The sequence below is a fragment of the Cydia fagiglandana genome, chromosome 13, assembly GCF_963556715.1.
Source record: "Cydia fagiglandana chromosome 13, ilCydFagi1.1, whole genome shotgun sequence".
NCBI classification, from domain to species: Eukaryota; Metazoa; Arthropoda; class Insecta; order Lepidoptera; family Tortricidae; genus Cydia; species Cydia fagiglandana.
Window position 1 is genome coordinate 16,291,859 of NC_085944.1, and position 15,581 is coordinate 16,307,439.

Genomic DNA, 15,581 nt, shown 5'->3' on the forward strand with positions numbered 1-15,581 from the left:
ATCATTGCAATGTTTTTCACAACATATTTTAATCAACATAATATGTGGGATAAAGATATTATCTGGGAGACCGAGCAAAGCATATTATATATAAAAACTCAAAAATGCGCGTTTTCCCAGAGATAGACCTAGCTAGATGGATTTTTCGCCCCCGAAAACCCCCATACACCAAATTTCATCAAAATCGTTAGAGCCGTTTCTGAGATCCCTGAATGCAATTACAAATTAATTTCATTACCTCCAACACGGGTCTCTGCGTACCCCTCCGGGAAATAGGCGTGATTATATGTATGTATGTACAAATTACATAACATCAAATCCTCCAAATCAATATTAAATCCTTTGCAGGCAGGGTGCTGCTGCAGGAGGGAGATGTTTTCGCCTGCATCTACTTTATACACGAGGGCGAAGTCGAGAAATGGTCTACAGACGCAGCAAGGTAGGAGTAAACAAATGTGACAGAGTATCAGCCTCATGACTGATGCAGGAGAGCAATGTTTTCGCCTGTATCTACTTTATACACGAGGGCGAAGTCGAGAAATGGTCTACAGACGCAGCAAGGTAGGAGTAAACAAATGTGACAGAGTATCAGCCTCATGACTGATGCAGGAGAGCAATGTTTTCGCCTGCATCTACTTTATACACGAGGGCGAAGTCGAGAAATGGTCGACAGACGCAGCAAGGTAGGAGTAAACAAATGTGACAGAGTGTCAGCCTCATGACTGATGCAGGAGAGCAATGTTTTCGCCTGTATCTACTTTATACACGAGGGCGAAGTCGAGAAATGGTCTACAGACGCAGCAAGGTAGGAGTAAACAAATGTGACAGAGTATCAGCCTCATGACTGATGCAGGAGAGCAATGTTTTCGCCTGTATCTACTTTATACACGAGGGCGAAGTCGAGAAATGGTCGACAGACGCAGCAAGGTAGGAGTAAACTAATGTGACAGAGTGTCAGCCTCATGACTGATGCAGGAGAGCAATGTTTTCGCCTGTATCTACTTTATACACGAGGGCGAAGTCGAGAAATGGTCGACAGACGCAGCAAGGTAGGAGTAAACTAATGTGACAGAGTATCAGCCTCATAGCTATACTAGCCGCAGCGCTATATGGCGAGTCGGGCAATAAAGCTTTGTTTTCGTAGGATAGCGGTGCCGTCATAATAACGGCCGTCTCCAATGTCTCCATAAAAAAATCTACTGCTAAATATGGATGGTATAGTATTATGTATGGAGTTGGCTGCAACAGCTAGCGTATAGCAGCTATAAGACGGCACCGCTATCCTAAGAAACCAGAGCTTTAAAGTCAGATATTTACCTACCGTATGTGAGTAGATGACGGCCTCTTTTGGATACATATACACCGTGTTTTTATTGAATTCCGTTAACTTCGGGGTATGGTTAAGTACGTTTAAGAGAACTAAATGGCATAGTTAATTTTGGAAAAAAAATATTTTTTTGTTTTTTTTTTTGGATTTCTTTTTTGTTTAAAAAGTAATTAAATGTAGCATATAGCGTTGCGTTGTTGTAACACGGGCATTACATTTAACTCAACCAAACAATTGAAATCTGTGACATATGAATGTCATTTCATACATCAGTCGACCGAGATTGTACTTAAGTTTAGTAGCAAATATATGAACTCATTCTAAACACATATTGATATGTAAACCGGCCCTAAGGCAAGTCTGCCGCCCTAAGCTAAAAGGCAGTTTTTCGACATTTTGCCAAAATGGACTTTTTGTGATAATCGTAATGTAGAGATCGAGACGCATCGACCACTTTGGCCCGTTTTCCGATAAGTGGCTTAGTTTTCGAGAAAAATATCGTAAAAAGACCGTATTTGCACTAATTTTCGTTCGTTCCTAGTCTAAAAAGCGACTATTTGACAAAGCCAGGCTAAAACAACGTATATGCAGCTATACGTTTTTTTACGCTCTGGTTTGCGTAAAATCTTATCCACCATGTCTAGCCTAAAATAACGTATAAGCCAAAAACTAGGCTAAAAATACGTAAAAGACGCTATACGCACTTTAAGGTTAGGATCTTGAGCAAAATTTTAGATCTGATACTAGTCTAAAAAATCGTATAATATTTTTTTTTGTTTAAATGTCTCATACGCCATTTTAGCCTAGTATCACTTAACTTATTTACGTCACCATAATAGTCTTTAGAAACGTATAACTGTTATACGTTCTTCTTATTTTGTATGGACGTCGTATTAAACGCAAACAAACTTTTAAAATGGTTGAAAGTGCGTCTAACTAGTCTATAACGCAGTATATGCTCCAACCTTCGTCATGCTCCCCGCGCGCCGAAAGACACCTTTACGCTAAGTAAAAGCCGTCAGCCGCAAGCGCAGGCTTGTGGCTGCCGGAATTAGAGCGAAGGTGGCTTTTTGCGCGCCAAATATTGACCGAACGCCAAGGTTAAAAAAATACTTTATTATTGCATTACCATCATATGTTATCAATAATATGTTGTGTTTACAATTAGTACCTTCGAGTATTATCATTTTTATCAAGGTATATACTTTAAAAATGCCTCGCAAATACTTCCGCTCGACAGCAAATACGTCTTTCTAGCGTAGTTTGTGATGGTAAAATTGTTCATACGTACTTTTCTACAGCAAACGTTGTTTAAGTTTTATTTATTCATTGGACGGTTTCGCTGCTTTTATTTAAATAAAATCAAATTGATATTAGAGCTAAACGTATCGGGTTGAATTCCTTATAAGCCAAGTAGGTATTTGACATTATGAAGAGTTTAAATCTTATAGAAAAATGTTTTAAAGGGAAATTTAATGAGAATTCTTACGGCCAGTATAACATTTTCCGCCTAATTATTTAGATAACCAGGACATAGGACCATGGGCATCTTTGTATGGAACCTGGGTCCATCCGAAAACCAACTGAGAGTTAAATATAATATTATATTATATATATATACGATATTTCTTATCGAAATCTATTGGTGCGATATGAACTAGATAAAACCTACTTAAGTATTTAAATTAAGTAAAATATTATACATATATATATAATATTTTACTTAAATTAAATACTTAAGTAGGTTTTATCTAGTTCATATCGCACCAATAGATTTCGATAAGAAATATCGTAAATTAATTACTGCAAATTATATTACGTTTTATTTATCATAGTATTTATATATTACAGTTTTATCTATTACGTTTTATAAAAAAAACAATATGTATCTTAAAATAGGTTGGTATGTTTGTGTATTAGGTAATAGTTGTATGTTAAAATAGTCAAAGATATGAGTTTGTAATCTAATAGAAAAATATTTTTATTGTGAATCTGATTTTTAATTACAACCGCTAAAAGGCGTTTTAGAATTAAATAAATGACAGAGTATGTGCAGGAATTAATACACTCGTATTAATTTTATTGCTAACGTAGACTACATAGTTCGCTAACGTATTATCGTGCGATGAAACTCTCGATGATTCCATGCCTATTGATAACAAACTAAAATAACTATTAGAGATGCCACGAATTCGGTAAAACATTATGTATTTTTTGAATTACGTGTATGCAAAAACTGGTCACCTACAAAGATAAATGTTTGCTAAGATTTAAGTCAGCAGCAAGCTGGGTTCTCCGTACAACTGTAGTTACGCTCTCATTTTTAAAACGATTAGCTAGATTGCTCTAAAACTTTGTACTCAGGAAAGGATAAGGTATATCTATGCCTGTAATTTTATTAATGTGTAGCTTCAGATACCATAGTTAAAAAAATACAGCGAATATAAGTTTTTCATACAAAACTTATTTTTCCTCTATTTCATTAATTTTGTTGGAATATAAACTAATTAGAGTAATTAGGTACTGGCATAGATATGCCTCATGTCATTGTATGTGGAATTTATTACAATCCAACACTTTGTTTTAAAATAAGTACGAATCTCCGTTTTGATGGGAAGTAAAATTCGGCTGAGCTTATTGCGGACTCTTTTAAGTTTCGTTGCTCATGCTCATTAGCAGTATATGTAATATCATTAGTAGTGTCGAGTAAATCTAGCCTATGATACAAATAAAATCAGAAAGACCGTACACCATCAAATCAGTTTTGTAGTAACTACTGGAATTTGTTTCCCAGTAGTTACCACTGGTAAAAGGTGGGATTTTTTTCCTACTAGATACCACCAACATTTTTTTGCAGTACAGTTGTTTAAATAAATGTTTATTTATTATATGAACAAAAAACACTATACTTCTAAGTTCTAGGCTATTATTAAAAAACGAGATCCAGCGATTACTTGTTGGATTAGAATCCTAATCACCATACAAAATTAACACATAAATCGAGTTATTCCCACTAGTTACCATCAAGTTGTTACCAGAGATAACTAATGGGATTTGTTTCCCAGTAAACAGTAAAGTTTGTTTCCCACTGGTAAAAAGTGCGATTTTTTCCCTAGTAGTTACCACCAACATTTTCTTACATTTCTATAGTAACAAAAACAGTATAATTAGAATACTATAAATATAGAGGATTTATTGAACCCTAACAAAATTGTAGTGGTAACTACTGGGAAAAAATTCCCACCTTTTACCAGTGGTAACTACTGAAAAACAAATCCCATTACTTATCACTGGTAATAACTTAATGGTAACTAGTGGGAATAACCCAATTTATGTGTTAATTTTGTATGGTAATTAAGATTGTAATCCAAAAAATAATCGCTGGATCTTGTTTTTTTAATAATAGCCTAGTAGTATGGCATTTTTAGTTCGTATATAAATAAACATTTAAACTACGTGACTGTTTTTTATTCCCATTTCTTCCATAAATACTAATCTATAAAACCGTATATTCGGTGTTTTTGGTGGTATACGGTTTTTTACACTAGCACGCTAGTCGAAAATCTGGACAAAATCTTAATTTGTCCTAGTATACTAACCAAAAAGGCCGAATAGCTGCTATAAGGTCTTTTAACTTAGGATTTCAAGTGCGAATTATTTATTGTTACTAAGCAAAAAGGCAGCAACTAATTTAGTGTAGACGCTTGTAGAGGCATTATAGGAAAAAAATAAATTATTGATTATCTCCGAAATGGACTTAATTAGAACATCGGTGTCTTTGTGAAAGTTACTTAATTTAAGCTCAGGAATGCACCCTTGAAATTAACGGAAATCAAAAAAAAACACGGTGTATATACTTTTTCAATATTTTTACATGTTCAATTATTAAAAAATAATAATAATTAAAGATTTAAGTTTTATTTGATCACCGAATCAGCTTACGAGCTCTTCAGTAGGTACCTTTAATGCTATCTTCACTACTGTCGCGAGCCCCGCTTCATAAATAAGATAAGATAAGATAAGATAAATGTTTATTTGCAAGAATATAGGTACATAATTACAAGATGTCAGGGTGATAATTTTGGTCTCCATTTACATTCAGCCATTTATTGGCGTGCAAAATTCTGTCACATTGTATTCATATAGTAAAAATGTCAACATATTACTAAAACTAATTGACAACCACAACCCTATCTTATACAAAATATAAATACATCAAAATTAATCTCAAATATATGTCAAAACACCAAAATTCAATTAATATAACCTTATCATAATACCAGAATTCAAAATAGAAAATACACCATGTTACAAGTTATATGTCAAATTACCAAATTTCAATTAATATAATAGTCACAAACAAATATAAATTAAATGTAATAAAATGTTAATCTAATAGGAATTCCTTTACACTATAAAAACACTTATTAATTAGCCACTTAGTAAGTTCTTTCTTAAAGATTATTTCTGGTAATTCTTTGAATTTGTCCGGTATCTTGTTATAAATTTTTATGCACATGCAGTAAGAATTTTTTCTGTAGATGTCTGTCTTCTGTAGAGGAATGTAAAGTGCATGTTCGTGTCTCACTTGTCGTTTAAATACTTCTGAGCTTTTTTTGAACATGTGTGGGTTTGTCTTGACAAAAACGCAGGCCTCTTTTATGTACATCGATGGCAGAGTTAAAATTTCCATTTCCTTGAATAGTGGTCTACAACTTTCTAAGAACCATGCTCCACAAACAGCACGTATACATTTCTTTTGTAGTCGGAAGGCTCTAGTTATGTCGGCTGAGTTTCCCCATATCAGTAGGCCAAATGATAAAACCGAAGCTACATAGCCATGATATGCATTCAGCGCTGTTTCTATTGATGCAATCTGTCGTAGTCGTTTCAGTGCGTATACGAAGCGGTCGAGTTTGTTACATAAATAATCAATATGATGTGTCCATTTACAGTTTTCATCGATGATTATGCCTAAAAACTTTGTTGTATCTACTTGTTCCAGTGTTCTGTCTTTATATTGTACTTTTATCGGCAAATGATTGGACCGGTAATTGTGAAATTGTATAAAATTTGTTTTTGATATATTAATCTTCAAATTGTTATCATTTAGCCATGTTATTATATCATTTATAGCCCTATTTATATCTTCCTCGAACGTTTCGGGATCTTCACACTTGACAAGCAGGGTAGTGTCATCTGCATATAAGATGCAGTCATGTTTCGTAGAATTAGGGAGATCATTGATGTACATTAAGAATAGTAATGGCCCCAATATGCTCCCTTGCGGAACTCCTGCCGTTATAGGTTTCAGTTGAGATCTACTTGTTACTCTACTTAAATAATAGCATGATTCCGATTATTTACGACGTGCCGGCCTAGCCAAGGTTACAATTGCTATCGCTTCGACAACGAAAACCATTATGTCTCTCTATAACACTTCCATATTAGTGCGACAGTGACAGTTGCGTTTCGATCGCTACGGAGCGTAAGCGATCGGCATATTGGCTACGCGGCCTGACTCGCTTCTTAGTTATAAGGAAAGTTTTTGGTTGAAGAAATTTCACATTTTGACACTGACAGATCAGTATCGTGTCGGAATTCTACAACGAACTCAAATCTCGCACTAAGCTAATTCAGTGTTAAAAACTATACACGGTGTAACATGAGGAAACCGAATAATTTTAACCACGCATTTCTGAGGCCAAAAGAAGGAAAAAATGTTATATTAGTTAAGGTCAATTTCGCCAAAAAATATTTTTTCATTGTTTTGTTTTATTTTTTAAATTTTTTGAATGTATTTGTACATAAAAAATAAATGTTATTTTATTGGTAAACTTGTCACTTAAAATTGATTTTAACATTTTTTTTCGTAAAACCTACGTTTTGCAAAGTGTTACTTGTCACTTTTTGACATCTATCAATAAGGATATTTATACTACGTCCCATAGCAGGAACATCACCTTCAAAGAGGCCTTTTACACTATGTAACAATAAAAACATGCTTTTTTTAAATTAATATTATATCTGAAACTAGGCGAATATCAAAAAAGTTTATATGACATTTTTGTCTCAAAATATGATCAGGAATACGCTGTTAATATTATTCGGTTTCCTCATGTTACACCGTGTATGCACTCAGTCATGTACGCATTTACTTAATAATAATGTACAGTTTCAAACTGCACTTCACTCGCAGCTTAGATCCTTCTGATACTGTGTTGTCTAATGGCTAGAGTTTACTTTGCGTGTGCTTTGCGTCGTTAGATGAAGGTGTTACTCTGTTTCATTTCTTTCTCTTGTACATATGAGTAAGCTGCGGATTTTCCACCTCGCATTGAATACTTTACAGAAATGCTCTGCGCCTTTATTTTGTAAAATGCATTCTTCCGTAGTCAGCGCTTTTATTTTTCTGTTATGTTGTCTCGAACATTTCCTATTCTGTTTAATTTTCATTATTCTTACGAAGAATATGGAACGGTACATGTACTCGTACTCTGTAAGTAGGTACCTAAACGTAGCTAGTTGGATTTCCAATAAAAATATTCGTTATATAGTAATAGTATGTTTAAATTGTTTATATATAGGTAATGATGATGATGATGATGATGATGATGTCCTCCCAGACGTATCCGTCGACGGCGACATCCTGACAAGTTTTTTTGTATTTATTAATTTAAGTATGAGTATTACCTGCTATTCAAAAGGGGTTTACTTAACTATTGCGCGCATGGACGCGCACGTGACTTGCAAATCTAAATTTGGTTTTGAAAGTCCGGAAGCACAAAACACAGTAGAGCTGTCCAGATGCGTTGTATGTATAATTGTAGGAGGGCTTGGGCCGAAATTTTCGGAGCTGGCGTTTGGCATCAAGATCTTCAAGCCGAGTGCGTTCAAAGTTATCTAGACCCGTATTGACAGCAGTTCGCCAGTCCGATCTCCGTGTTGCAAGCTCCTCCCACGTCTCACATGATATGCCGGTGGCTGACAAGTGGCGTTTTACGACATCCTTGTAGCGCAGGTACTGCCCGCCAGCCTTGCGTTTACCTGAGGCTAGCTCAGAGTAAAACACTGCCTTAGGCAGTCTCGATGGGGCCATACGCACAAGGTGCCCACACCAACGCAGTTGGCCTTTCATGAGCAGACACTCCATACCTGGCATGCCCGTTCGACGTAAAACCTCCGAGTTTGGAACACACTCTTTGACTCTTCTCTTCTTTTTGTCTTTTTGACTCTTTTTTCTTTTTTCTTTTTTTCTCTTTTTTTTTCTTTGTTTTGACTCTTGGCATATAGGTAATAGTATCAGTATTAGTAGTAGGGCTTACGGCGATATTTACATCGAAAGCTGCATTTTTGGCAGAAAGCAAGCCGCTTTGCCTAGTGATACTAGGGACCAACCTGAATGATTTCATCCGAGGAAACACAAATTTCATTCACTAGAATTCAAGATGGCGGACCTTTTCCAAAATGGCGGCTGCAATATTTAAAAAAATTATAGACACATAACGGCTGCACCGATTTTGGTGATTGATATATCGATCAATTCGTATTGACACCTGTAATCGAATAAAAAATATGGCATTTAAGAAATTAAAGATGGCGGCCGAATATTAAGAAAATTGTGTTTTTTTTCTTTAATTTTTTTCCTTCTAATTAAAATAACAACTAAATATTCTATAATATGATCACATATTCTTTAATTTAAATGAAACCTGATAATATTATCTGTAAAATAAAAAAATAATCTTAACAATCCGTTGAGTAGTTTTTGAACTATGCGCATTTCAAAAAGCGCGTAACTGCCGTACGTAACGGCCCGCTCGCGCGGCTCGCGTCAAAACTGAGAACTTTGATGATTTAAAGGCAAAAAAAGAACTGAAAACATATTTACTTTATTTATTAAGCTATAAATTAATAAATAAATTGTATTTCCGCTTATTATTTGTGACCATCACGGGAAAAGGTATGGCGGCTGGCGCTTACGTCGCTTAGCACCGGAATAGTATTGGAGCGGCGTTAATAATAGCGTAAGCGCCATCCGCCCTAAGATACCTATACCCGTGGGTTCAAATTTATTCCTCTTTATCATCTTCGTCCGATGTGTTTGAACAGAAAGAAAAAAAAATTCATATGAAATCAGAACAAAATATACCTAATATAATTAAATTAAATATATAGAGATGAACTACGCCAAACTGTCCCGCCCCTCCATTACTATTTCAATGTGTGTAGTATTGAAATAGTAATGGAGGGCGGGACAGTTTGGCATGATTTACGTATAAGTACCTTTCGTTTTTGCAGTTGTCTTTGCAAGTGCTGCATTGCACTGTGCAGGGTAGACCCACCCTCTGACACGTGCAGCGCGTTGTTTCGCAGCCTTTTTTAGAGCCGCAATGGTCCAGGTATGATAATTCATGCCATATCTCCCTGGCACCAGACAGTTGCGGTTCACAACTGCCATTAGATGACTTCCAACCCCAAGAGGATGGCAATGGCACAGAGGCATCATGAAGAATCAGGTTTCATGGGCATATCATCTCATAAGTGGCCTGCTTGATATGTGAGACGGAGCGCGTGTTTATGTAATGCTGCCGATGTTGGTGGGATGGTGGTTACCAATTTATTATTAGTAGCAAATAGCTCCTTGCGTACCAAGTTGACCAACGAATGTGCTATTTGTGGGTCATATAGGTAGCAGGTGAACTTTTCCAGCATAGCCATGATTTCTTCAGGAAGGCTTTGTAATGGCTGCGATATTTCTTTCAAAGCTGGTGTAACTTAAGGGTGTGACAACCACGTTTTGAAGCAAGACTTCTTTCCTTTTGTATGAAAGTAAGAAGTGTCACACCCTGTAGAGGCGTGAAAGTCACGAAGAGCGGTTGATCTGTCAGGACCCAAAGTATTTGCTATTTGTGAACATCGATATAACGGCGTTTATTTGCAGCCCCAGTTATTAGCCATAACTCTTGCAGGCCACTCTCAATTAAAGTTTGATTATATGATATCAATAACACCAAAACATCTGTATCGGAAGATCTAATCAAAATACGCTTAATTCCCTGTTCTTCCTGATCTTTCGCGTGAAGTACGATGCGGCCATCAGCTTCTTCCGCATGTGTTCCTATTCATAAGATCAGGCAAAACAGGGAATTAGGCGTATTTATGATTAGATCTTCCGATACAGATGTTTTGGTGTTACAGAATAAAGATATCGTTCATCAAACTTAAATTGAGAGTGGCCTGCAAGAGTTATGGCTATTAACTGGGACTGCAAATAAAGGCCGTTATGTCGATGTTCATAAAATAGCAAATACTTTGGGTCCTGACAGATCAACCGCTCTTCGTGACTTTCACGCCTCTACAGGGTGTGACACTTCTTACTTTCATACAAAAGGAAAGAAGTCTTGCTTCAAAACGTGGTTGTCACACCCTTAAGTTACACCAGCTTTGAAAGAAATATCGCAGCCATTACAAAGCCTTCCTGAAGAAATCATGGCTATGCTGGAAAAGTTCACCTGCTACCTATATGACCCACAAATAGCACATTCGTTGGTCAACTTGGTACGCAAGGAGCTATTTGCTACTAATAATAAATTGGTAACCACCATCCCACCAACATCGGCAGCATTACATAAACACGCGCTCCGTCTCACATATCAAGCAGGCCACTTATGAGATGATATGCCCATGAAACCTGATTCTTCATGATGCCTCTGTGCCATTGCCATCCTCTTGGGGTTGGAAGTCGTCTAATGGCAGTTGTGAACCGCAACGGTCTGGTGCCAGGGAGATATGGCATGAATTATCATACCTGGACCATTGCGGCTCTAAAAAAGGCTGCGAAACAATGCGCTGCACGTGTCAGAGGGTGGGTCTACCCTGCACAGTGCAATGCAGCACTTGCAAAGACAACTGCAAAAACGAAAGGTACTTATACGTAAATCATGCCAAACTGTCCCGCCCTCCATTACTATTTCAATACTACACACATTGAAATAGTAATGGAGGGGCGGGACAGTTTGGCGTAGTTCATCTCTATATATTTAATTTAATTATATTAGGTATATTTTGTTCTGATTTCATATGAATTTTCTTTTCTTTCTGTTCAAACACATCGGACGAAGATGATAAAGAGGAATAAATTTGAACCCACGGGTATAGGTATCTTAGGGCGGATGGCGCTTACGCTATTATTAACGCCGCTCCAATACTATTCCGGTGCTAAGCGACGTAAGCGCCAGCCGCCATACCTTTTCCCGTGAAGGTCACAAATAATTAGCGAAAATACAATTTATTTATTAATTTATAGCTCAATAAATATAGTAAACATGTTTTCAGTTCTTTTTTTGCCTTTAAATCATCAAAGTTCTCAGTTTCGGACGGCAGTTACGCGCTTTTTGAAATGCGTATAGTTCAAAAACTACTCAACGGATTGTTAAGATTATTTTTTTATTTTGCAGATAATATTATCAGGTTTCATTTAAATTAAAGAATATGTGATCATATTATAGAATATTTAGTTGTTATTTTAATTAGAAGGAAAAAAATTAAAGAAAAAAAACACAATTTTCTTAATATTCGGCCGCCATCTTTAATTTCTTAAATGCCATATTTTTTATTCAATTACAGGTGTCAATACGAATTGATCGATATATCAATCACCAAAATCGGTGCAGCCGTTTTGTGTCTATAATTTTTTAAAATATTGCAGCCGCCATTTTGGAAAATGTCCGCCATCTTGAATTCTAGTGAATGAAATTTGTGTTTCCTCGGATGAAATCATTCAGATTGGTCCCTAGTATCACTGGGCAAAGCGGCTTGCTTTCTGCCAAAAATGCAGTTTCTTTTCGCTAAGCTCTATCACTATATCACACACTTTTAGCTACACTGTGTATAGATTGCTTCAAATCTTGTAACTTAAATTTCCACTTTCCATGTAATATTTGTTTCATTCATAGTACAAAATAATAGAAAATTGTTTGAAAAATGGTTTCAGCGGAGAAAGGAAGCTGGTATCAGTACTGACAACTAATGGATTCTTCGGATTGGTGCCTGGCCTGTTCCCGGACACGCCCGTACAGTTCACTTTCGTCACAAGAACGGTAACAACATTTTATGGCTCCTCCACACGATGGTCCAGCGCCGGCCACTCCAAGGGATGCATTTATGCGTTAGAGGGACCCCTGGCCCATCGTGTAGAGGAGCCATTAAATAGGTACTATTTTTAACCGACTTCCAAATCCCAAAGGAGGAGGTTATCAATTCGGTTGTATGTTTTTTATTTTTATTTTTTTTATTTTTTTATTTATTTTTTATGTTTGTTACTTCATATCTCCGTCATTACTGGACCGATTTTGAAAAATATTTTTTTGATTGTATGTATATGCATACAGATTGGTCCCGTTTTTGTCAAAATCCAGTTCTGATGATGGGATCCATGAGGAATCGACGGAACTCCTCAAATCTTAAAGGCATACATATGGTGATTTTTATGTTTTTATCAACAAATCAAGCATATACATTCAAAAACGTGACATTTGATGAAGTGGAACTGCTGATGATGATCAGAACGGAACTCTTCAACGACGCATAGTTCACCTTTGGCGATTTGTCCTCTTCGTTATGTTTGTTAAGCAAGTTAAGTTTTTAAGCCACAATTTTATCAAGCTTGAGTTCTGATGATGGGATCCATGAGAAATCGAGGGAACTCCTCAAATTTTAAAGGCATGCGTATAGAGATTTTTGTATTTTCATCAGAAAATCAAGCATTTTCATTAAAAACTGTCGCATTTGATGAAGTGGAACTGCTGATGATGATCAGAACGGAACTCTTCAACGACGCATAGTTCACGTTTGGCGATTTGTCCTCTTCGTTATGTTTGTTAAGCAAGTTTAGTTTTTAAGCCACATTTCTGTCAAGCTCGAGTTCTGATGATGGGATCCATAAGGAATCGAGGGAACTCCTCAAATCTTAAAGGCATACGTATATAATTTTTTGTATTTTCATCATAAAATCAAGCATTTACATTAAAAACTGTCGCATTTGATGAAGTGGAACTGCTGATGATGATCAGAACAGAACTCTTCAACGACGCATAGTACATGTTTGGTGATTTCGAATTTCGATTTTGACTTGGACTGGGACCCGGACTCATACCCGGATCCGGTTCGGACCCGGACTCGGACTCGGACTCGGACCCGGACTCGGACCCGGACTCGGACCCGGACCCGGACTCGAACCCGGACTCGGACCCGGACCCGGACTTGGACCGGGACTCGGACCCGGACTCTGACTCAGAGACCCGGACCTTGACCCGGAAAACCACTATGATACCTAAACTAAATAAACCACTATGATTACCTACCATAAAATGTGGGTATGATGATGCCAAACCCCTCCCGCTCAAACTCCCGTACACCGCACCGCATGCGCCGTTAAGTGGGTTAGGTTAGGTTTGAACTGCGATCCTCACAGAACCGAACAAAAGTGGGTTAGGTTTGGTTAGAACTGCGAGTCTTACAGAAACGAAATGCTACTAGAAAAGTGGGTTTGATTAGGTTCGAACTGCGATCCTCACAGAACCGAACTGCTATCAGAGAAGTGGGTTAGGTTAGGCTAGATAACTACGACCCTTACGGAAACGAAATGCTACTAGAAAGTAGGTACTGGTTTTACCTCCTTTTCTACATAGTGCACCATCTACCATAATCTTTCACCGGGCCCCATAGAAGTCGGTTTTTTTTTCTTAAAAATTATATTGTTGCCAACTCTCAGACATCACTAGCTTATAAAACATAGTCACCCGCGTCTGTCTGTGTGTTTGTATGTTTGTTCGCGATAAACTCAAAAACTACTGAACGGATTTCCATCCGGTTTTCACCTATCAATAGAGTGATTCTTGTGAAATATTTAGGTGTACAATTTGTTAACCCGTGCTAAGCCGGGGCGGGTCGCTAGTAGCAAAGAGAATAGATAGTATAGAGGGCTATTGCCAAAGTAAATTTTGTAGTCACGGTACATTTACTCCCATCTATCGACACACGATTAAAACTTAAAATAAAATTGAAAATGTATAAATTAATCAAAATATGTTTACCTGGGCGTTTTCAGAAATAAATATTGAAAACCTGATTCTTTTACATCTGGACGTTCTTGGGCTCATTCTACTCAGAATCGACAGCATTCTCCATCCCACCATTAAAAAAAGATGTCCCAAAATGTCCATTCCATTACGTCACGTTTTAGTATGACAAAAATTTTCACTTGTATGTGCGTGTCGTAGTGGAATGTACAATTTTCACACAAATTTTTGGGACATTTTATTTTATCATCAGAATTGAATATGCTAGTAATTCTGAGTTGAAGGAACCCAAAAACACCGGGATCTGTGAGAATCGGGTTTTCGATATTTATTTCTGAAAACGCCCACCTACGGATAAATGATTTTTAATTTTTATTGTTCCATACTGACCCATGTTCTTTCACTGATATGTGTTAAAATTGTTAAATATCAAACGGTTTCTTCAACGCCATCTAGCCGAGAATAGGCCAAAGGTGTGTGCGCCATCTATTCGAGAATGACTTTTTCTTGATTTCCGAGGCACGTTTTTTTCTTAACTTTATTTATCTTATACGGAGTTATAGGTTGTTCTCTGCTAGTAGTCAATATAGTCATACAGAAAGAACATAATGGCATGGCATAGGTACACGACCAAATTCAGATTCATAGTTCAACGTCCGCTTAAGCTGATTAATTTGGCTCAGAGATAGATAACGATCATGTTACTACGATAATTAATTAATTAGTTTCAAATAGACTCAAAGCCCCGACTCGTGCCAATGTGTTTCTCGTTACTTGCACGAATTAGGAGCTTTCCATGAAATTGTCTACCATTTGTCCAGTACAAACGCGATTTTCTGAAGATTTGCAGATACAAGAGTTTCCTTTTCTATGACAAATGGTCAAAATTATGCGCAGAAAAAGAATTGGCTACTTTAAATGTCGAAAAAAAAAGTCGCAACAAGGAAATAAAATGCGTTTGTACGGGACAGCCCGTGGAATGCTCCATTATCGTATTTACTACAGCTCATAAAGACTCGTTTGATCTTCAAAAACTGATTGTAACGTTGCATTTTATCCACAAGAGTCACAAAGTAATTTGATGCCATTTTTGAGTTAGATGGTAGAATTGAATTAAGTGATGACGAATGATAATTGATAAATATTTAATAGCGTTCATTTGGAATTTTGGA

At 36.8% G+C, this 15,581-nt stretch overlaps 1 protein-coding gene across 1 annotated transcript in view; it reads left to right on the plus strand.

Moving 5' to 3' along the window:
• The window catches only part of LOC134669904 (uncharacterized), a 69,184-nt gene that overhangs the window by 43,776 nt on the left and 9,827 nt on the right, over positions 1-15,581 (plus strand). Inside the window, exons 29-30 of the mRNA XM_063527520.1 lie at positions 349-439; positions 12,324-12,429. Of these exons, the coding sequence (XP_063383590.1) occupies positions 349-439; positions 12,324-12,429 (197 nt within the window). The remainder of the gene's footprint in view (positions 1-348; positions 440-12,323; positions 12,430-15,581) is intronic.